The 24,776-nt window shown below is 40.7% G+C and overlaps 1 protein-coding gene across 7 annotated transcripts in view; it reads left to right on the forward strand.

Moving 5' to 3' along the window:
* Positions 1-460: 460 nt before the first annotated feature.
* LOC147051120 (dedicator of cytokinesis protein 9) overlaps positions 461-24,776 on the forward strand; it is a 38,119-nt gene continuing 13,803 nt past the window's right edge. For 4 of the 7 annotated variants that reach the window (XM_085919720.1, XM_085919723.1, XM_085919722.1 and 1 more), the window contains exons 1-7: positions 461-867; positions 17,516-17,632; positions 20,368-20,457; positions 21,830-21,912; positions 22,627-22,696; positions 23,870-23,965; positions 24,169-24,303. In XM_085919720.1, the coding sequence (XP_085775846.1) occupies positions 751-867; positions 17,516-17,632; positions 20,368-20,457; positions 21,830-21,912; positions 22,627-22,696; positions 23,870-23,965; positions 24,169-24,303 (708 nt within the window). In that variant the 5' untranslated portion in view covers positions 461-750. Of the gene's footprint in view, positions 868-16,318; positions 16,578-17,515; positions 17,633-20,367; positions 20,458-21,829; positions 21,913-22,626; positions 22,697-23,869; positions 23,966-24,168; positions 24,304-24,776 lie in introns of those variants that run through there. The other 3 variants (XM_085919721.1, XM_085919726.1, XM_085919725.1) reach the window with 2 other exon arrangements.

Genomic DNA, 24,776 nt, shown 5'->3' on the forward strand with positions numbered 1-24,776 from the left:
CCGACTCCGCCTTTCTGATGGTCAGCGGAAACTCTATGTAGTTACAACCGTGACCGGTAGGCGTCAGTGTTGCTTACATCCATCGTGTTTAGCGGTAATGTTGAGCGATTGCGTCTAATCCACTGTAGGTTTAATCATACAAACATTCAAAATACCGTATGTATTTTTAAAGGAAGTAAATACAGCCATTTGATGTTTACTCCTGTATTTTTTTAAATCTTAGATGTTTTTATTTATTTAAGAGTTGCGCACAGAATCTTGCAGAATTAATTACTAAAAAAAATTGGAATTGTAGATTGCAAGGCATTATAATATTTAGTACCAGTCACTAAAATCTATTTGGTCGAATGTCGGCCCCGGGTCCAGGAGGGGCCAGTAGCGGGCAGGCTGCGAAGCGGAGAAAGGTACCATAAAAAGAGGGAGGAGCGCACTGAGGCAACCACGAGATTTGACACCTCCTGTCTGGAACTCGACGGCCAATGACACCCTTGATACGAGCACTCTTCTTATGACAATCATGATTCAAAGGGACAAGCTGGATATCGGCGCAAAAACCACTAAAAACCTGCACGATTGACAAATGGGAATGAGACGGCTGCGCTTTCGTCAGAACATGATCGGGTTTTGGAACTCGTGGTGCGCGCTGAAGGCGATGGCAGAAACGGATTAGAGACGATCAAATCCAGCCACGCTTCCCTCACAATTATTTGAGGATTTTAAACTTTTTTTTTTTTCTTGGCAAGTCCAGCAATGACCACTTTCGTGCAGCCGGAGACCAGGAAGTTTACGCGCGGACTGGGAAAGCCTGGCACCGCTGCCGAGCTCCGGCAAAGTGTCTCCGAGGTGGTCAGGACGTCCGTGCTGGTGGTAAGGAAACTTCAACTTACTCCTCCGTGCATCTTCACTTGCTGTGATCGTCATGCGTCTTTGAAAGATTGTCACCAAGCAGTGCGCACGGATGACCTCAAAGCAGCCGGGTCACATGATTTTGGAGTGGGTGAGCGTCTGAATTGATGAGTTTGTATGAATGAGGGTTTGTTATGAATGAATGAAAACACAATAGCGCCTTTTTTTTTCAACCAATGCCTGGTTGTTTATATAATTTGGTTCTCTACTTTTGAAACTTGCATTTTCTCTATGTAGATTTGTGTTATACATTGTGTTTGTCCTTTTTTTAGATCAACAATAAATAACGTGTTGCAATTTATGTATTTATAGCGACAGTGGCTTGCACAGAATATTTGACACTTGACCTCAGCACATTTTGGGCATGTGAAAAGTTACCTTCAAACTTTTGGAACATTTGTGGGACACGTACCTGCCATTGCTGCTCTCAGTATCACTTTTCCAGAAGGCGGGGGGGGATTCGACCCTTTTGTTGTGTCCGAGTGTGTTCGGCGTGTCGGCGTTCTTGGAAGAAGTTGCTAGGTAACCGAAACGGACACCATCTTGCCTCCCTGAGTCAATATCCCAGACGTCCAACCGTACCTTGACATTATTTATTCATTGTCACGGTGGCGTAGAGTAGGGCCGAACAATTAATGAAATACTAATTGACAATATGATGTTGTAAAATGGAATTTTAAAATCAATGTTTCGGAATTTGACACTTCAAATAGAATTTTCAACTTCCATTGGCTGTTGCAGCTCAATGCTTTTGTGCCGTGATTCAAGCTGTTCCATTGTTGATAAACATAAATGTCGAAATATGTACAAATGAATGTATGGCTTGTGTTTCGTTGTGGGACAAGAATGCCAGCTCACACATAACCGCTGTCCACACAGCTAGTTAGTCATTCCTCCGTGAAACATGTAAATAGCACACGAATAGAAGGACTGTGTGAAGAACAGCAGAGGACTGTGGCTTCTTATTCCCACAATGATGTGCCATTATTAAAAAAAAAACTTTCATTTTCACACAGCTGACATTTCTCAATGACTCACTTTGGTGATCAAATGCACTTTTCTGATTTGTCCTCACACCAGTTTGTAAATTTGTCACCCAGACCGGCTTTGTTGACTTGTCGTACATTTGCAGCAACCCTGAGTTTCATCCTGGTGTGTGTATATGCACACTTGAGGCCAGCTGAGCACACTTGTAGTGACGCCATGCATCAACAGCTGCACTTTCGAAATATATTTACTCGTCGCACGGATGCTAGCTTTTGTTTTGGTTACACACCCGTGTCCAATAATGAGCCAGTATGGGGCCCATTAATGTACCTTCAAGGATCACATGTCTCAGTGATCAACAAATGCTTTTGCCCTAACGATGGGAATAACATTGATTGATTGCGCTTGGAAATTTTTAAGCGCTTTATTGAACAGACTCGAAACGGTTATGTAATTGTCATCAATAGTCTGACTCTCAATTGATGGTGCTGTCCGCACAACCTCAGCTTTCCCGGCATCTGATCGAATGAAGTTCAGACAAGTCATAATATTCCCCAAATGTACAGTTTTTAGTTTCTGCAAACTAAGATTGCACAATTGACACAAGAGTAACTTCTCAGCTATGTTTCCACTTCAAGCTATGCTGCAGGACCGAGCATGTCTGGAAATTACCGCACTGTTAGTGTTGTTAGAGCTCGTGATTCCTCCCCTTGCTAGCTATTTGTTCTCTGTGTTTTGCTGACTAAAATGTGCATTTAGTTCAGAGATGATAAATAGCACTCTAAGAATAAACCCATGGTGGGGGGGGAAGAGATGTGATCATGTGACCACGAGTTCCCCGCACAGGTCAATAATACATGAGGCTGCTCGCGTAACCAATGCACATTAGTCGTCACTCTCTATGCCAAAAGCTTCGATCCATATCAATAATACCAATTCAACATGATCCAACTTTGAAAAACATTTAAGTAGACAGTGTTATTTGATTTCATTTGATGCTGATGTCATTTGAGTAAACCAAGTTCCATCACTGACTCCAATCCAAAACTTTCCAGATTAACAAAACGAGTGTTTACAGGGAGAAAATACTAAGCAATGATGTATGACTTGTCGAGCGAGGGTGTCCAGGAAAGTGAGAAATATAACACGCGCTCTTCAAATACGCTTGGAAATAATTGGCTTTTTTCTAAGGCCAGTTATTATTATGTAAACCACATAGCTGTGTCCATGTTTTGCTTGGTTGTCATGTAAACGTACGAGCAAGTCACTAACTGTTCTTCATCATGAAACATCTGTATAGCGATGTCATCTGAAGTATTGATTTTTATTTTTTTTTCCTTTGGGCTGTTTGCACACTGGCTGAGATCAATGGATTTGTGTTACATAATTGTCCAGTTTAGATTTGGATTACACGGATAACATGAAGGGAAAACTGTGGATTAACATCACGGTTCCAGTCGACATTTTTCCATCTGTCTCCGCAGGAAGTGCCCATGACTTCCTGTGCTCCATGTTGTGGTGGGAACGAAGCGGTCTTCTGCTAGATAGTGCAGATTTCCTCTGATTTTATTTGGGCTGACCTCCGGGATTTTTGCCTGATGGAGCAGTTCTGTTTTGAAGCAAAAAAACATGACCATTATAGGTTTTTGGATGTTTTTTTTTTTTGAGTGCACTACACCTGTCTGCTTCTGTTTTGCGAATATATATTGCGTCATCCAAAATGACTTTAGCATCTGTAAACGGTCTATTCGTGCAGGCGATGATGATGGTGCTTCTTTTTTTAGTGCAATACTGGGAGGAGGTTTGTTTTAGTGGTAGATGGAATGCATTCTCTGCGGTGCCGGTAGTTTGTTTAGTTTTCGCGCGTTCTCGTCCGTTCAATTGGAAAATGAACGGAAGGGCAGAGTAGCAGGGCGGGGGCTCGTATGAAAGCCTTCGGCATCCCTTTGCTATTTGTATCAAAAGCTCCATCAGTGTGATTCGGAAGGAAAAACAAATATGTTTGGCACATCAATAGCATTATGAGCTTTTCTTTGTTAGGTTAAGAGTCATTTGAATTAACCACGTCATATAAACACTACATGTTGAGAAACCATATCGTTATCATTAATTGGTTGGCATGCTAATTTTAGCAATTTGTTGAAACCGCTAACTTTAGCATTCCTTCTTTATTATAACCTTGTTTTATTTTTGGGATCACTTTTCAAAAGACTTAAATGTCAGGTTGCTGTTTTTTGCCTTCCCACAGCAGCCTTGAAAAACCAATAAAGCCTTCACGGTACTTTGTAGCCTCGAGCTACGTCAAAGTATCAAATAAATGGTGCCCTTTTGAACACAGAGCACACTTTGACCATACGTACTCATTCAATACGACAGTTCTAACTGAATTATACGAGGGCATATGTGTGGATGCAGCTCGGCCATCCATCACTAATTTATGAGCGTTTTCAGGGGCCGCCCTGTTAGCTGAGAGGTGAAACTGCTCAAGCTCAGCCTGGCTAAATTGTTGGCCTTCACTCCTGCTTTCGACTGGAGATTAATCTCATTGGATTAAAACCTTGAGAAGGCCTCTAATATGTACAGAAGCCTGTGAAGCTCATCCGCATTGACCGACCGCAAAGCGAAGACTAATGGCTACCAGATTTTCTTTTAAGTCCCGTATGTGTTTTCTTTTCTTCCAGAGAGGTGTATTTACCCTCCCTGGCCACTTGATTTGTCCATAAATTCTCTCTTTTAACCTACATGATGGCAAACTAAGAGCTAGTTTGTAATTGCGGGAAAGCTACTGCTAGCTTGCGCCCACGATAGAGCAGATTAGAGGGAAGGCAATATGCCAACACACTTAATCCTTGTCATTATTTCCCTCCACCTGACAGATGACCATTTCACTATTATACAAGATATTGCTTTGAATATGTTTCTGGTGTAGTGTATTCTAAGTAATTTGTGTATTTCCATTTCAAAATCGCTAATCTCATTTTGCCATATATGATTCAAACAAATGAAACGTGTTGTCGCAAGATTTTGTAAAACCTGCATTGTTGAAAACGGTGATACTATCGTTCATGCCATCGTCAAACATTTCCTCGTGACCTTTACCCTTGTTTGATTACTTGCCACGATTCCGGATGACTCAGGGAGTCTAGTATTAGGCTAACAACCCGTTCTCTGTTGAAAATCTGATGAATGCTGTGATCTCCTGTGGCTCCCAGCGGTTACTTCCCCTTGTGTAAAGAACTGTTTATATTTTTAAATCGTTCTACGTTGCCGTAAATCACCTGGGGAAATACTTAAAATTCTAACTGGCTTTAATCAGGCTGCCGAGAAATGAAAGTAAAAGTGTTATCATTCATTGGGATTTCCAATGAATGAATGTTCAGGAGAAGAGTCTGTGTTTATTTGAATTCAGCCGAGCACGTGATGGGTAATCGTTATTTAAGCAAACTCATTGGTTCGACACTCCTCCCTTGAACAAGCGTCTTTTTTTTCCCACGGTGCAAGCTGTTCGTTTAATGAAAGATAATATCTGTAAACCCCCTCGCGCTGGTGCTTTTGGTTTGTGATGTGACCTGCCAGAGGGATTCGACTCTAATGACTTCTCACCGGGGCAGATGCATAGCTTGCATTCTTTCATCCGACACTGTGGTTGGGGAGGGAAAAAAGGGAGGGGCGGGACGGAGTGGACAGTTTCTCCTCCTGACTGTTACACAGTGTGTCAGAAAAGTTCCAGGAGTGGCGTCATTTAAAAAAAAAAAAAATACCAAGAAAGCGCTAAAGTATCAATTCTTGGTTATCAAGTGGGCCTTAAAATAGATTCCCGCGCTCTGTACCATAAATATATATCTTTCTTCGTCACTTGAGGGAACTTTACACAAGGTTGTTTTTGTGTAAAAAATTGGACATGCTCATTTTTATTGTCAGATGCGAGTCACATGATCAATTAACAGCGATGAGCCCATTCAGTTAGCCGTCATACATGATACCATGAAAAAAAAAAAAACTTCACAGAATAACAAGGTCCTGTGGGACTATTCCTGATTGGATGATGTGATTCCGAATCACTGATGCTGAAAAAGGCATTATTTCCACTCAAGGTCACTTGAGACCTCCAAAAATGTCAAATCCATTTTAGTTGCCATAGCAGCCATACTGCTCACTGGGAAATTAGTGTGATCCCCGACGCACGCTCACAACATGCCAACAGCTGAAGCTGGATCAGCGTGACAGTGCATGAGCCTGCATGCATATTTGGTTTTATGTATTTTACGATTATTTCATTATTTTCAGAACTACAGAGCACATTTTTGAATATATAGGTTTTTTTTATTCACTATATTTACTACCCCCATAAGCGTTTCCTAAGTTTTTTTTTTTTTTTAGCATGATCTAACCAAACCCTTATAATTACACTCATTGATTTCGATTTCCTTCCTTCTTTACGTCAAATCATATCCATTTTAACTGGGCTGGAAGTGAACTTTCACAGCTGTTTGTGACACCCTGGGGAGTTCAAGGGTGCAGTAGTGCAGCAAAATCTGCTGCCAACTATCCATCATGCAGGTGTGCATCCGCTGTTTCCCCTGATTGTGAGCGTCGCTCACTATTGCGGGCTCAAAAGGATTTCCACTGATTACAAAGAGCCCTGATTAGCTAATCCTGAAAGTTTCCCCCCCGTCGTCATCCCAGTAACATTGAATTCAAGTCTCAAATACAATGAAAATATTTGAACCTTTTTCTACATTTGTGCGTTTTGTCTGCCTTATTATACATTTGTTCATTCTGTGACATCATTAGGCCAGTGTGAACTTGCCTCACGTCTCAGTTTCCACACTTCATGTCAAAGCTAGACCTCTGTGACAGGCGCTCCCTAAAATCTGACTGCTATTCATAGTCACTATCGCCATCCTATGGGCTTGTATGTATTTTTATCTGCATGCCTGAAGAAACTATATAACGGTGACCATTTTTTGTTATGCTATACACCATTCACAACAAACACTATACACTGTTTGTAGAATTGCGTTACTCTGGTTTCCTCTTTGACATGGACTCAGTTGATTATTAGAGTTGTATTGTTGAACCATGTTGAGGACAACATATGATGAGACACATCCATGCAATCTGATCTAACGATTCTGATCTTTTGTATGTGTGGAGCTTAACATGTTTCAATATCAACCTGTAGGTGGCAGTAAAACATTCCATCACTGAGGTGCGAGAAGCATATTTTTTCTCCCTCTTGAGAAGCCTCTATTTTTTTTTCTTATTATTTATCATTGACTGTGAGTTGACCACTTTTTTTCAAGCTGTTTGAAATTTGAGCTCTTTTGAAGCAGTTTAGTGTTACACCGGTCGCATGCGTAAGGAAGTATGCGAGATTACTCAGTGTTGGTTCTATTGATGTGAAAATACAGCTGGCACGGATAAGAAGGTGACCGCAGGCCCTCGGGGGACCTCGGCACTACTGCAGACCACGTCCGCTGGTGAAGGTGCTGCTTGAATTTTTTTTTTTTTTTGTCTTCAAGTAAAGCCACTTTGGAGACCTTGCATCCAGCATGGCTCTATTGTGTCATGTTTATTCTTAGCCTGGTGGCTCCACCCTAAAGCAGCGGAAGTAGTACCCCTCTGCTTGGTCACTTGGGATAAATAAACCATCCCAAAATACCCAGTCAAAGGAAGAGGATGCTGGCCTCTTGTTTGTTTTACTACACAGTCAGGAAAACCTAAAATTCTTATTTCTTCACAATCATTTGATCAGGAAAGTGTCTCTCTCATTTGCCTCACAGTTCGGAGGCTCAGGGTCTGAAATCTCAATTCAACTTTATTTCTTGTGATTGTGATGTAGTGTGCTATTTTTTTTCCCCAAAGTCCTCTTTTGTATTTTTTAACAAACACAACATCACAACATACATATATATATACTCACCTACCAAATGAATCGGAATGCATGGATGATTCTTCTCTGGATTTCCAAACGAGTGGGAAAACAGCTTTGTTTCAACTCGCTTTACACACAAATCAGCAGGAAACAGCCACTTCCCTTTTTTGAGGTCCTTCTATGGTCGCGTCTGGGAGCTAGCCTGGTTTTATCTGTGGTGCTGCATACACGGCTGATGTCCACCAGACGTACTTCATCATTGCAGAAGCCTCGACATTGAAACGTAGACAGCTGCAGCCTTGACCGGCCTTCCAGAAAGACTCCTCAGAAGACATGCCAACTCCTCCAGAGACTGGGCCACACATGGGGGCCTCTAGTGTCTTTGTTTAAAGTGTTCACGCCTTGGAGTGAAAAGGGGAAACTCAAGATGACCCCGCTATTTCCACAGGTGTTGCCTGTGATGTTTTACTTTGTCTCCACCCAAGCGTTGCTTCTAACAAGTTGAAAGTCTTGTAGTGACAATGTCCAACAGATGTTGCCACCTGGAACGATTAAACGATACCTAATCGATGATCAGTCATTCTTTTTGAGAATGAATAAATCATTTCCATATCGTCTTCAGATTTCAAATACTATCCTGCTTCAGGATGGAATTATTTTCTTTATCCGATTCATCACAACACCACCTGCCTACCTCCTGGGAAAACTCTAGGGAACATCATGTAATTGCATTTCTGATTTAAAGAACCAGCAGGTTTCATTCTAGGAGAAGCGCAATGTTGTTTCTCAACCTCCTCAAGGTCAATTTAATAAAGTCACAACAGTTTCACTTGAAAGTAGCTTTATGGTCACATGGGATGTACGTAATGTAATGTTTATGTGCAGTGAGATAGCCCAGATGGTATAAGATACAAGGGTGTGTTACTTCCAACCTACAATCCACAACCATGCTGTCACTGTCACGGTAATCCATGCCACCGCTGCTCTTATCTCCTCTGCAGCTGCTGCAGATTTCACTCGAGTGGCACAAAATGGACTGTCACAGCTTCTGAGGTCAAAGCAGTGTTTTTTTTTTGTTTTGTTTTTTTACGGTGCTACAGATGTAGCCGCGACTGCGAGTTGTTGAGGGCAATAGTTAGCAAATGATACATATTCAGCAATGACTCAGCGCTCCCTTCACCACCGGTAGAGGATATTGTTTCAGAAATAATTTCCTTCAAATCTAATAAAGAGACATTGATGGACTTCATGTCATCTTAATAGCATTGAGTACAGTGGTGCCTTGAGATACAAGTGATTCGATTTTCCACATACTGTAAGAGCCATCAGTTTGACCAATTTTGTTGGTTTAGGTTGAGAGCAAGATTGGGGAAATAAATTGTGTGGTGGTAGCTAATTTAGGCGGGCTAATTTAAAAAACAAGCAGCAGTTGGGCAAATATTCAGCAATTTTTCAAAAAAAAGTATTGATAGGCCTTATAGTCAAAGTTTAGGATCAAACTAAACAAAAAACAAAATACATCCATTCCTTTGCAGTTAAAACAATCACAAACTGTTAGTCTTCTAGCTTAATGCTAACAGTTAATGACAAATGCCATTGTCGGGCTAATGAATAGTATTGATGTATGAAATTGATATAAGAAGGACTATTATTACGATTAGTTTTGGAAAAGATATTTCAGTTTGTTTTGGGGAGCTGATTCGAACAGACGAAACAACATTTTGAGATACAACTTTTGAGACCAATTGAATTTCTATTTCATGACTCAATTGTATTCGATGATTTTTTCATAAGTGTCGGCAATCCAATACAACACCATCTGTAGCAGTCCTGTCAGCTCGCGTTTGTGTATTTAGTGGCATGCCCTTTCTTGTCGTGAAGGAATCTGTATCCTCAAGGCAAAAAAATGCATCATCGCCACCTGTGATGCTGCGTTCCGACCACGTCTGCACTTGGCAATGAGTCATTATGATTTGAAATAGTCACTGATGAGTAATAGCATTGCAGATATGTCGAACTTTTCAAAACTGGTCACATAGGTGTGGAATTTAGAAATATTTTCATTTTGCAATAATGTTACAAAACAACTACACAAAGTAATGAAGCCACACACTGAATAAATTCTTCAACGTTTGATGACATGAGCTCTTGCACAATCTGTCTGATGTCATGTTTAAATGTGGTTGAGTTGTTTTACGCAATGTGCACATTTTGCTTGTATTTTGAATTACATGACCTCAGTATAATCCTAATTTAGCAGTTTAATTATCTTAACTTTTCATCAGTTTTGTTGTATCTAACCATAAAATGACAATAAAGGCTTCTTATCTGTGTTTTTTTTTTTATTATTGGTTATTCATGTGTGGCAAAATGCAAAAAAAACATTTACATTCCTTCGCACACAGTAAAACATAATCACTCCTACTGCGCCAGAGAGCTTCTCTCTTTTTATTTCTTGAATTGACTCATGTGGAGGTTTGCCAGATATGCCCTGTGGCTTCTTATTGTACAGTCAAATGTAGTTCAGTGTGCCAGGCTACTGAAATATTAACACAACAGCAGCAGCAGCATGCAGGATAGCTTGCAAACGTTCCTCGTGTAACCCTGATGGGAAAGTGGAGTCACCTTCTTTGGATAGTGTACTGCGTTTGTGTTCTAATCTTTTGAGACGTAACATTTCAGAGAGTCGGTCTATTGTTGACGCATTGTGTGCACTGTGCAGTGGCCGTTGTGTGACTTAAGCACAGTTGAAAGCGCATGCCTTAATTGGCGTGCATGCTGCGCCTCGCCGTGACACATTTTTAATTACCGAGAATTCCCTTTCTATTTCTGTTGTGGGTATTGCTGCAGTAAAATAGGGAGAGATGTGAATTTGGATCAAAGACTGCATTTTCAGATGAATTGTTATCCGGCACTCCAAATGATCACATTTTGGTTGCTCTTGGCAGATTGTTCAGCTCGAGATCAAGCAGCAGCTGATATCTGCTTTGGACAGCAGATTGATGCTGAAGTTGTGTTTAGATTTAATGATGCCTGTGCATACTCCTACCTTTTTTTTTTTAAAGCAGCTGACTGATGTATTTAGCATCACTTTGATAAGCGTCACCCCTGTTGGGTTTTCTTGAACTAGAAAAGCATTCAGCCATATTGCTGTTTGCCAGTTCACCAGAGCAAAACTCTCCCTCTGGATATACGGTCGCATTTACTGTAACCCATTTATTTCTTACTCGTTGGCGTGGCTGCAAAGAGGCTATATATATATATATATATACATATAATATAATGTGTTCAGTGTTAAGGTCAGCACTCAGTGAGGCTGCTGCAGAGGTCTCTCATCCCTCCCATCCCTCATCCTCCACTCTTCCTCCCTCACTCGCTAGCTCGCTGCATCTCGCATGCTGACTGGCTTATTGCAGTCTACACAGAGTGAAGCGGCTAACAAATACAGCCGGGCTCTCCTCCTCTCCTCCTCCTCCAGCCATCCTGCTTTTCAGGGTCGCCACTCTTGGCGCCCGGACGCCGGCGCTTCCTCCCTGGGTCGGAAGATTGCAGGGTCAGATCATGGAGGGAGAAGGAAACGGGCAAAGGAGACTAAATTGGGTCAAGCGGTCCTGACTGATGCCCGTTTGGACCTGGAGGGATGGGGTGCACCACCAGCACGGTCGTCTTTGATGGGCTGCGAACTGTCTTGGAGAGGAACTGTAGCGGTTATATCTGTAAAGGAACCGCTGAGCCCATTGGGCCATCTGAGGTTGAGAGAGCGATCAGTCGGAGGGAGTCTCGTATCTTTCCCACACCGAGAGTGCTGAAGGTGTGTATGCGGGTTTGAATTATTCATTTTAATTTAGTTGGAACATCTTCATATAACAGTACTTTTCAACTTGAGACCTAACATCCTCACATTTGATATATTTTCTGTCAATCCCATTGTATTTATTTTCTCCTCATATGTACATAATAATGTCATGTGGGGATTTGACACTGTAAAAGAGGCTATTAATGTATATTTAATGTCTTATTGCTGTGGTGTAGGATTGCATCACGTGCTATGTTTCTAATATGTTGACTCGATGAGGGAATCCAAAGATGTGTGATGCAATATAAACATTTCAGTTTTCCAGCTATTTATTTATTTATTTATTTTATTTTATTTTATATGGCTAAAATGACCCCCAGTGGTACACCTGGTCATAAAAAAGAGTGCCTTGTTGTCATCTGTGAGTGCATACAGAGTTTAAAGACAAATATTATCGAATTATGATATAATAAGTTAAATAATGTTGTGGCCGATCCAGTTAAGAATCGCATGATCCATTTCTACTTCAACTACAGTAAAAAACAAACAAAAAAACAATCTTTACATGAGGTGAGTACAAGGCAGTGTTCCAGACAAAAATCCCCAAAAAATTAGGCCAGTGCAGTATACTAATTGCAGGAACCATTTATAATTCATTCATTGTAGGCAAAATACAGCCGATTCAGCAATAACAGAGTGTTAATATGAGCGTATCAAATGTAGGCCAGTCGGAATGCTGGATCTTGCCTTCCGCTAAGCGCTACATGGGTTAAAGCTTCTCCGGGCTGGCATGGCGATGAGGATGAGGAGGGGCCGGCAGGCGTCGGGGCACAGAGGTCTTTCTGTCTTCCTGAAATCAATCGCTATTCTTCATCTGACAGGCCACAGGCTTGGCCACGCTACGGCTACTCCGTACCAGCTTGTCTTTCCCCTCTGCTTGTTGTTGCCTTCACGAGAGCGTGTGCAGAACGCGTCTCCTTTCTCGTGATGGCTCATCAGCAGAAATCCCAGTGACAGTGGAGAGCAGGGAATTAGGTCAAGGGCACCGTGGCTTCTCTTGGATCGGGAAAGGTCTTATCATGGAGATGGGGGTTCAATTAATCCCCTGTCAGCAGTCTTCCAGATCAATAGTTAAATGTGATGTGCTTTCCTCATCACATTATTTTCCATTGTGTCACACTCAACGGTCGCCTCGGCCGTCGATACCTTTCGCACCTCGCCAATCCATTAGGCCACATTAGGAGATGATCTAAATGGTCGAGTTTTAATTCCTTCTGATTGCAGCGGGTGGAGGTTTTAAAAAAGAGTTGAGGAGGTCAAAGATCACTCGGGCTATCGCTATGCAATATTGTGAATATCGAGGCTGCTATTGTTTCCGTCTTTCCATTCTTTGCTTTCACAATAGCGCAATTTCCATCTTATGTTTGAATGACCATCAACAGTGTTGAAGTATCTGCTTGTTTTATCAGAGGAATGTTGTTGCAAAAAGAAAGTTTGTGTTGGTTTAAGATACAAGTGTTTTTCATCGCCTTTCTTGGGGAGGAGCGATTCCCAAATACCCCCTGAAACTTTTGCTTTCATTGAACCACATCTAATGAGATGTTCCTTTGTGTGGGGGGAGTTGAATACCAAACCAGCTCTGCATGTCATCAACTATAAAATATCTGCTTGTTAAATTCCATTCAATATCGTTTTTGCCATTTTTATAATGCTAATCTGTTTTGAGTGTTGATACATATTGCTGTGATGTAGCTTGTGGCATAAATGCCAGTAGTGTGACTATTTAAAGGGCACTAATCATTAATGTGAGTGTGTGTAAATGTTAATACATCATAAAAGGGTCCTGTTATGGGAAATTGACTATTTAATAGCTGGTATATATAATAATTGGGTCTCCGGAGTCCCTGCCCATCCATCAAGTGTAAAATTACACACACACAGACTTCTTCCTACTGTGATTAGTTTGACTTGGTGAAGACGCTATGCTATTATACTACTATGCCTCCTTTAGGCACTTCCAAGGACAAACCAGACTGTCACAGTATTTTTTTTCTTTGCAATGTTTTTCTACAAAAAAAAAAAAAATATTCATTTACATTTGCTTTATCATCACAGATGGCCTTCACGGTCACCTCTATGCGGCGCTGATATCGCTACTTGTGACTCAACAGTAAACGTTGTTTTTTTTTCCTGGTAATTGCCGTCATCTTTTCAGACATTTCAACCTAATTGCTGAAACCTGGCCCATTATCTTCAGATACCACGGTTCGATTCTCTGAAAAGACATCCATTGTATTGGAGCACCATTTAAATTTGTCTCTGGAGTGATCATTAAGAAACTGTATTGAATCTTTGCCAGATTGATTTCGCTGTCTGTGCTTTCTGATAGTCCGTTGAAAGGTTGATACTGAGTACATGTATTTGCAAAACAAATCCAGACTTTCTTACTCTTTCCGAAGTTCTACATGGCATGTTTTGATGAATTTCAGTGTCGGAACTCTCCGGAGGCTCATGGGTGGTGGTCTCTGGTTGCTAAGAGAAGTTAAGGGGTGGGCTGTGTTTTTCCTTACATTCCAGGTTCCACCCTGTTTTGTTACGGCTTACACCAAGATCCTATCAAGTCTTTATTACGTAAATGAACAATACAAATACGGTCCAGTTAATGCGTGACCGCTGCAACTTGCTGGTAACGTTTCCAAGAAAGTCGATCATTATACTAAATGAAATTTTAGATATCAAAGGTAATAGAGGTCTTGGTACTCTATCAGTGAGTAATTAAATTGATTTCCTCATACTGGTAGGAAAAAAAAAAAACGATGTGTACTATGAACAGTTGAAGAGTTCACCAGACAGACAGATAAAATGAGGGCACACGAAGCCTTCCGGTGACTTCCTCACGCCTCAGGGGCTCTCCGTGTATATATGACACATGGGGCCATTATTTTGTAGAGGCTAAAATTAGCCTCTTTAAGTTGTGTTTCCAGGCAGCAAATTCAATTCTCTTTTCCATGTGTGTGGGGAGAGGCTGAAAGGATGTTTTGTATCACTTAATGTCAACATCTGTTGAAAAAAAACAACACAGGGTAAATTTGTGAAGTGTAGCCAGAAGTGGCTATAAAAACAGCGTGAGCATTGCTTGCTGCTTTTACGTCGGGTCTTGTTGTGGGTCTTTAAATCTAGAAAGAGTTTGGAGTCATCATATGCTTACAAATCATGAAGAGTTCCCTTGGAAATGACTTTGTTTACCAAGTGTCATTTTCTAACGATTGTATTTTCTATCAATGGTTGCGTAGTTTGAGACGTAGGCACGATAGATTTCAACAGCTGGTAGCAACTAGCGCAATTAATGCTACTTTGCTAAAATGGGTGAAAAATTACACAATGTCCACTTTTTGATTAGTAACAGGCTCCGCTGCATGCCACTCGCCATAATTTCATGTGGTGCGTGAACCTCAGCATCTTTTTTTAAACATGCTTACTTCCTCCATAAACTAAAAAAAAAATGCTGATCGCAATCAGAACCGGTGGTTCCTCGTATCTCGGCGGATGATAAAGGTGGTAGATTCGACCAATTTTCACAGACACACTTGGACCGAGACATTATTGCCTATGTGTGACGTTGGAAGAAGAGCAGCTGTTGGAAAGCTGACTGAGTCGCACTCTTCTAGTTAAACTGATACCAGTTAGAAAAGATAACATCCTCCTTCGTAACGATCGGTCCCATTCCAAGGTGGCTCGACTGGGGTTGTGTCATGTTGGAATGCCCCTCGAGCAGTTGTATCAACAAGTAGCCAGACGGGAGCTGGTCCTGATCTATGAAAATATACAATCGTTGTCTTACACGGTCACCTGGATTAGCTTTTGATTTGAAACAGAAAAAAAAAAAATCATTAGACTGACAAAGTCTTTCATGTCGACTTGGCCTGTTTTGGAAAATGTTAATGTCGTCACACAACTGTAATAAAATGTAGCTAGCGTGAGTAGGAGACATTCTTCATTGTCTCTTCTCGGGTGGCCTAGCGGTTAACTTGTCTGACTCACAGTTCTGAGGTTCTTGGATCGAATCGGAGCTCCGTCCTTTCCTGTGTAGCATGTTCTGCTGTTGGTTTTTTTACCGGGTGCTCCGACTTCCTACCACATTCCAAAAATAATGTCGTTCAGGTTCATTTAAGACTTAAGGCCAGCCGCACGGCATGAGGTTTGGCGATGAATTTTTATGAGTAGCCGACTGTCAGCCGCTGATTTTGCAATGACTCTGCCGTATATTCGAAATTTCAAGATTTAGGATTTTCGATGAATCAATCATTGTCAGTCTTGCTCAGTTCTAAGCTATAGAAGCCAGTTTTGCATGAGTCACTGCGATCCAATGAGTCTGGCACCTTATCTTTGCAACATTATCACAAGATCTGACTCACTCGTCAGTATTGTCACAAGGTACAGTAATGCTCGGCAAACATGGCCGCCTGATGTCATCTTTATCTCTCATCGTTCTTATTTCAGCTGTCACAAACGCCTTGAGTCGACCCCTCGCCTGAATATCTCGCGTTAGGAATTCATTTTTTTTTTTTTTTTTTGCTTTCTCTCTGCAGGTGGATATTAGAGAGGTCAGAAAGCAGTTGCATATGAGCTCGTCCGTCCACGTGCGGGGGTGTTGAACTCCCCCCGGGTAGTGTAGGAGGGGCCATCTCCTCAGGCTGGGTGTGAGCCCAGCACTCTCAGACAGATCAGTTGCAGAAAAAGGAGGGTGTGTGTGAGCTCAACTCTGAGAGAAACCTCCAAAAGTTTTTGGGTTGTTTTTTTTTTTTTCCAGTGCAAGGATTCTCCCCTGTTGGATATGCTGGCTAAGCACTTCTTTTGGGGATCTTTCTTGGAAGTATCTTAGCACAGCTGTTGACAATGCAAGGAAGGGCGAGTAAAGTTCCAAAGAAGGAGCTGGTCATAGAGAGTCCCCAGCAGTATCAGAGTTTGGCTGCAGCGGAGGCTGAGGTGGACTCTGTGCCACAGGTGGTGGTAAGGCATTTTCATACGCTGGCTTTAATATTGTGTGTCACGGAGGTTAACCACAGTGATTAAGTCTCAAAGCAGGTGTCATGTGTGTCATGACGTGCATCAGAACCACATGCTTACAGTGCTTTGTTAGCACCAGGTGGAAAGGACTGTTGAACTTGAGTTTATTTCATTACTGTGGCTTGTAAAGTCGGTTTATTTGGCTCAGAAGTCAAACTTAATTGATCCGGTGATTGAGCCGCACCAGACTGAAGACTGAATGTATATTTAGTTTGTGTACAGTTTGGGTTATTTCTTTAAATATATATATATTTTTTAAATAAAATAAAATTTTATATATATATATATATATATATATATATATATATATATATATATATATATATATAGACGAGGAATGAGATGAGATCATGCATGCTTGCTCTTACGTGAGTTTTTTTTTTTTTTTTTTAACATGGTGCTGTGCGGTTGAGCACTTTTGGGCCATAGACAAAGAATTGTGGGAATGCCCAGTTGGCAGTGCAAAGAGACAAAAGCCAGCAACAAGAAAAGAAAGAAGAATGAGAAGAAAACTGTGTGTCTTGCTGAAAGACTATTTTTCTTCTTTGCTCTAATTGCCTGTGCAGATATTTGGCACCAGTGTCTGAGTGAGATTTTGCAAGCTGACATTGATTCTGCAAAAACGTATTTTCTAATTGGGTGTTTTTATGACGGAGATTGGAAAACATTTATTCCATCATGGTTTCCTTTCCACAGGCTTGGGATGTGGCGAGCGGGTAGACCGTAGTGTATTTATTCTTTACACCTTTTTCTCACATCATTCTTCTCTGGAAATAATTTGGTCATTCTTTTTTTTTGGTGCACAGAGCAGTGGGACTAATAATAATTATCCTTTAGAGTTGCTGATTTAATTTCATCATAACTTTGTCTCCATTCTCCAGGTGAAGCCTAAGGTGATCGAACCGCTGGACTATGAAAACGTCCTGGTGCAGAGGAAGACCCAGATCCTCAGCGATGTCCTCAGGGACATGCTTAAGTTCCCCCTGGAGGACTTTGAGGTGAGTTCCACGATGACCATGCAAACTTTCACAAGAAAAGATCCCAGGAAGGAAGATTGATTGGCATTGGTAGGAAGTGAGAAGGTCATGTGAAGTTAGGACAGTTGTATTTATTTAAGGGAGTGGTACTCTGGTTTTGATTTACCGTGGATGCTATCACGGAATAAAAATGTGCTTTAGATTAAAATCTCCAATGTTGAATATATTTCAGGGTGTAGTAATGATGCAAGGGCTGAAAAAAAATTCCATACTGCTAGCTTGCTTTCTTTGTATTTGTTTGCCTTCTGTAGTCCTTTCCTCTGGGCCAATGTTGTGAGTACAGGGTGGGGTGACCCTTTGGCGGTTTTTCCTTTGTTTACATCCTTCCATGCTGTAGCAAGAGGGGATGTCATGGGTCATCCATTTAATTGGCTCATTCTGTCCCCCGTATGTTGTGACAGAGCGAGCGTTATCTGCAGCCACATTGTGCAGGACGTTGGCTTCCTCCGAGGTTCCACGTGGAACATTTAATGGAAAACTGGTTCTGTGCTTTTACCTCAGGAAATTGGACTTTTTTGAGCGTACCAAAGGTTCACAAAGGCTCACAAAAGCTCAATGACCTTGCCAAGGACCTGATCAAATGCTTCAATGGTGGAGTATGATTTTTGTTTTCACAGCTGAGAAGAGAAGGACACTGACCATGACTTTTACTTTATTTTTATTTATTTTTTAAATATATAAAACTCTATTCAAAGTAGATTAATGACTGCGGGCTCAAACACATTTGTCAGATAATCACAATGCGAAGGAAATGGCTCGTTTAATTCCAAAGACTCGACTTTGGGAATCAGCTGACCTTTAAAGAATGGGCACTTTGGCGTATTGTTTAGGAATCAGCACACTACACTAACTCCTTAAAAAAATACAATGAAATGTAGCATTCTCGTTTATACTGCAGGCTCCTGTTACCGTAGTAACGCTCACCTGTCTCTGGCCTTCCCCACGTCAATTCATCTTTGCTTCAATTGGCTAAAGTGTAAAAAAAATACTTGTTCGCCCATCTATTGCGTTTCCCATTAAGCAAAGGGTCATAAATGCAAAGTTGTGTGGAGCTCACAAATCAAATCAAATCAAATCAAATGATCCAGGTCACTCGTATCTCAAGTTATCAGTACATTCATAATTGCCATGATCATTACAGACGCTTTTTCCATTTAAACAGGCTTAGCCGCTAAAAGTCCCAATTGTGCAGCCGTTACTTTATCTTTGAATGTTTTATGTTCTTGCCCGCTGTGAAGCGAGCATAGCAGCATGATGCACAAATGGTACATTGTCGAGGTCTGACAGGTGATTCCGACTTTTGGTCGCTCAGTGATTGAACATGACATCTGCTCATGCCTCTATCGACTCCTGTTAAAGTTTTAGCTAAGCTTTCAGCAGTACTTGTTTCAGCAGAGTTATTATTTTATAAGGTCCAGTGTTTGTCTATTGGTGCTTATCAGAATTTGTGTTTGATATCTTCTGTATTTTATCTCCTCTGATGCATCAAAAGTCATTTTGCTGCTGTTTTTCTCGGAGACAATGTTTATACTCCCTCCATCTGTTTTGTATTTCCAACTTGTTGGCATAGCGCACTTTGGTGCTGCTTTCTCCCCATTCTCTCGATGAGTCTGAAGGTATTTGTCCAAAATATCAGTTTGAAGTCCATCCATCAAAAACAAAGCGTCATTTGGGCGTTACTACCTTTTTTCTTCTATCCTCCCCTGACTCGTGAGACTCGCGGCATTTCAAGTATATGAATCTGTTTTTAAGAATGTTTTGCTTTATGACAGAAGAAAGCAGACTTAATGAACACTGGCTGGTTTTCCTTTTGTTTTATAATTGTGAAGTGTTTTTACACAATTGCTATTTTTTTGGACTATAAGTCACTTGGGAGTAGAAATTGCACAAGTTACAAATAATAAAATAAAATAAAAAAGCATGTGTTCATTTGTAGCCCAATGAAGTGCGAAACAATTTCCTGAAATGTTTTTGTCCGTTATTATTATTTTGTCATGTGTTACAAGTTAACTTGAAAACAATTGTGTTGGTTTTGTCAAAGGGAAACAATCTGGATTGATTCGCTGTAGTACAAACTCGATATTGGCAAAGTCTTAGATGAAAGCTCGTCTAAATCGTACGCTGACACAGAAAAACCGTCGAATCTCGCGGCCCACTTGCATAAAAACACAACACTTGCACCCAGATTAACTTCTCTCACTTAAAGCTCGTATTTATATTCCCCCCCTGCGATCAGGGGGATTTAGTCGGGTCGAATCACTTAGTTAGTTTTACAGTGATTTAATGACTTGCGCACAGAATTAATTCTCCTGCAAAGATCCGAGGAAAATAATCATTGCTAGAATCTGAAAATCTGTCAATTTCAGGTATGTTCTGTGTCCATAGAAAACATAATATTGGAGGATGCAAATACCTTTTGGCCAGAATGCGGTGAGCTTGTTAGCCGTGAGCAAAAAGGCTTTAAGGAGGCATTAAAGGTGCTGGGATACTGATTACTAGGCGACCATCTGTACAACATAGGCAAGGAGCCAGATTCAGGGGTGTGTACTAAAATATGAAAAAACAGAGTTTACATTCGGTCATACTGGTCTCTTCATTTTCTTTCACTTTTTTTGTTGTTGTTGTTGAGCATGTTTTATCTTCTGTGTCGTATTCATTTTGTCTTTGTTGACCGACTCTCAATCTATGCGTTGCAGATTTTGACTTTGAGACGGCAAGGTCGAAGTCTCTACCCAACAGTGCCTGACAATGCAGAGAAAGGCGCTCAGAGTTTGTTTGTCCAAGAGGTACACATCTCATTTTATTCACCATTTAAATGTAATGACCAGAGTAAAATGTCAAACGACAACTAATGAAACTAATAAGGCCCGACTAATTGTAGAAGTGAGTCATAAAACAGATAGATACACGGAAAAGCTGTTCCACAAAGCTGGAATGCAGTCTTGAAATGTAATCACTTGCCAAAGAGTGACAGTAATGTGAGTCATTAGCTAATTTGTTGCTTGAATTAACAGTAATGCATGTAGCACATCAGAGAACATCAGGAAGAGACTGTATACTTTACGTGAAATATAGCCCGCTGAATGAATGAATGCACTCATTACAAATCATTACACTGCTATTTATGTTGGCTCATTGTTGTTTTTTGTTTACACCGAGAAATAAATGATGATAACGACGTAGCGAATGTCTGGTACTTCTCTGTTGCGCTTTAAAGTTCTGCCAGTAAGTCTTGAACGTGTCTCCATTTTAATTGGTAAAGGAGATGGGGAACATTTATGAATAATAAATGACAGCTATTACATATGTGCGAAGGCCTTTGCATTCGGGGTCTAGACAAAGGCTTTTTTCAAACTTGAGTCTTAAAAAAGAGGGGGTTGTCTTAGAATCGGGGTCCTCTTATATTCGGGCCAATACGGTAATTCTTCCCACGGTTTAAAATTTCCATTTGATGACCTTTTGACGACATTTTACCTCTTAATGTCATTTGAAGTATGAATGTATTTATTTTTTGGCCACTCTAATACCTTTTAGAAGAAATAAAATCCTTAAGCAAGTTTACTGAGAGTTCACCGTATTGCTCCAAAAGGTCAATGGTCACTGTTAAGGGAGTCTTATGTAATGCCTCAAAGACACAAAATCTCCCAATGGGGTGTTGTTTGACACGGTCAAGACAAGCTGTAAAGATCAGATCAGAAACAAGTCTGTTTCTGTTTCCGACTGCTCCCTGGATTAGGTTGCACTCCATCTGATCTTGTAAAATAGCTATTGAATAAACCTCAGTGAGCCGCTCCTATCTTTGACTTTGTCCGTGAACAGATGCCTTTTTTTCCAAGAAAGGGAGACAAAGCACTCCCACTCGGTTTGTGCTGGGGAATATCAGACAAAGTTTGATTGAAAACCAAAAAGGAACATTTATTACTTTTCCTTATTTGTGACTCTTGGATATGCTTTCTTTAGCATACAGTTTATCTCAACAAATCAAGAATTATGGAAGCTACATTTAAATGCTGCATCTCGTTCAAGACTACGATTTGCAACTTTTACTTTTTTTTTTTTTTTCTTGAACCTATAATTACAGAATCCGTACTATGTGGTTGAAACAAATTCAACTGTATTATTAGTGGTTTATAATCAGCTTTCACTATGTCCTCTCAGTGCATTAAGACCTACAAGAGCGACTGGCACATTGTCAACTACAAGTATGAAGCTTATTCGGGAGACTTCCGCCAGCTTCCAAAGTAAGTCCGTACAAAAAAGCCCCATCATCATCGATGGCAGCAAATAAATATTCCTCAACAGCTACATTACATTTTATAGCGTGACCTGCTCAAGATGTTTTTTGTGGTTGCATAATTTTAAGGAAATTGCCCACGCAAACAATTCCCATCCCCCCCCAACAAAGACGCTTTTCAATTTAATGATACTCTGGATAATTTCGGGAACCACCCTCATTGTCGGGATATTATGTCATATGCCTGTCTTGCCTCGCCTCTTCCCTGAAGAAAATCACATTTGCATTCATTTTGTTTCAATGCAATGTCGATGACCTTCGCACGTTCGCCGTTTGCCAAACGTTTTGACGCTGCGCAGACAGTCGGGAAGTTAAAACAATGCGCCGTGACGTGAGTTGCCTGTTAAAAAAAAAAATCACATTCAATTCTCATCAAGTGATTTTCTCTGGTACTTTTTTTTTTTTTAAACTCTAGTGGGCAGAATACATCCTGGCATGTTTCCAACAATAGTCTTAGCTGGAAATGCATTTCCCAGAGTGGCCTGACTGCTTTTAGGCAGCCGGATTGAATTCAAATCACTTAAGGAGTCATTAGCTCACCCCATAAAACAACAAATGGCCGCTACCACGTATTTAAAATCAGAATGATATTGTAGTTACATTGGTCACGTAGGTTTGTTTTGTTAAAAGTTGTCTTGATGTGTATTCTCACAATTTACAGCAAAGTTTCCAGGCCTGAAAAACTGGCAGTCCATGTTTTTGAAGTGGATGAGGACGTTGACAAAGATGAGGTCAGTTGTTGTCATTTCCCAATATTTCCTAGAATAATGAAATAATCCATTCCTGGGGGTTTTTTTTTTTCCATCCCACTGAAGGAATTTCATGCCGATCATATGGCGCATTTACACTAACTGCTTTGTAATTACGACAAAATATAGTGCTTTGTTGCAAAATATAGCCCAGCATATTTGTGGTGGTAGTGTTGCAGCAGGACTCGACGTATTTTGGAATGCATTGTTTCACTTTCTTAAAATGACCGCATACAGCTGGAGAGTCATGTTGTCAGATTATTATTATTTTTTTTTTATCATAGTAGCGCCATAGAAAATGAATGGGTGGAATTTACAAAAAGAAAAACATCCCAAATAAATAAACTAACTTTTTTTTATAGTTGATATGGCATTTTTAAAAGCAAATACAGGTCAAAGGAAACAAACCCGCTGATATGTTTGCCTCTCGGGTGTTGTCTAGACACTGACGAGAACAATCAGACCAAGAAGTCTTCCAGATGGTTTGCTGATTTCTCCATTAGGAGCATCAGAAATATTGTGGCAGCACTTAAATGTTTTTTTGGGTTGTTTTTTTTTGGCTCCGTCAGCCTGAGGAAAATATATAGATATAAAAAAGAGGAGGTAACGTTGGACCAGAACTCCCGCCAACATCTTGAAAGGTCGTTCGAGCTTTGAAGTACCTGCAAGTGTCGGGAAAAGTTTCTCACTTCTAAAATTACCAAACCGTGGATGATCTCAGCCAGGAGTTGCCGTGGAGATAGTCCTCCCCTTCCTCCACATCATTCCTTCTTTCCCCTGTTGCTTTACTGTAATCCTAAAGAGCTTCATCAATGATGTAAGGTTTGGAATGCCTTCTAGCAAAGGTCATGGTTTCATATCGCCCCACCTCTGAAATGTGCAAATAACCTTCGATGAGATACTTCGCCATCTCCATCACACTGTTTATTTGGGCTAACACGCAGAGTTTGTTTAATGTTCTCCTGCTTGCTTATTTGAATGGAGTCAGAGCTGCACCAAGCTTGAGATCACAAGGTTTCTGCACAGGGAGAAAGTTCTTTGGCAAGCTAGCTTTCCAAGCAGCCGTGATATAATGTTCTCATTGTTTAGACTTCATTATTTTCGTTTGGGCTCTGCTGGTGATTCTGACTTTAGTGTACCTTTGTTGCTCTCCAGGATACTGCCTCACTTGGATCTCAGAAGGATGGGATCACCAAACATGGCTGGCTCTATAAAGGCAACATGAACAGTGCCATCAGTGTTACCATGAGGGTAAGGAGGAGATGAATGTTTAAAAGTATCACACAAAATTAACTATGAGATTTATTTATTTATTTATTTATTTATTTATTTATTTATTGTTTATATTTTATTGTTTTTATTTTTTTGTATTTATTTATTTTTTGGTAGCTAATGCGCAGACTTTTTCTAAGCGACCCTGAACTCCAGTTGACATCTGTTCTTATCATTATTAGTCATTCAAGAGAAGATATTTCCACCTGACGCAGTTGGGAGACGGCTCTTACAATTTAAACTTCTACAAAGATGAGAAGATCTCCAAGGAGCCCAAAGGAACCATTTTCTTGGATTCCTGTATGGGCGTTGTTCAGGTAAGCACGTTGACCCTGAACCGAAAGCCCGAAGGCAGCACAGGATGTGAGCAACCCCCCTCCGGAGTATTCCATTTTCCAGAAGTAAATGATCGTCACTAGTGAAGTGTATCCTCTAGTTTGCAGGAAATACCTTCAAACAAACAGACCAAAGTTCAAACCCAACACAAACACCGACGTGCTGCCACCGCACGTTTCTTTACTAATTTGTGTGTTAACAGGCCAATACGTATTTCTATTAAACCACATCACGGATATCTCCAGGACCATTAAGTCGCTTTATAAAAGCCCCGCTCTTATTTCTCTACTAAACACTCCTCCCTTGTGTTTATTCAGATAATATCCAAGCGCACTCCCCTTTGCTATCAATGCCTCAATGTTATCATAACATGTTAAAAACGCTCCAAAACATGACAATTCACTTGTATTTAGTGACGTCAGCGCCCCCCCCCCCCCCTTTCCCTCCAACTCAG

Source organism: Syngnathus leptorhynchus, chromosome 9 (assembly GCF_054491065.1).
Source record: "Syngnathus leptorhynchus isolate UIUO chromosome 9, UIUO_Slep, whole genome shotgun sequence".
NCBI lineage: Eukaryota > Metazoa > Chordata > Actinopteri > Syngnathiformes > Syngnathidae > Syngnathus > Syngnathus leptorhynchus.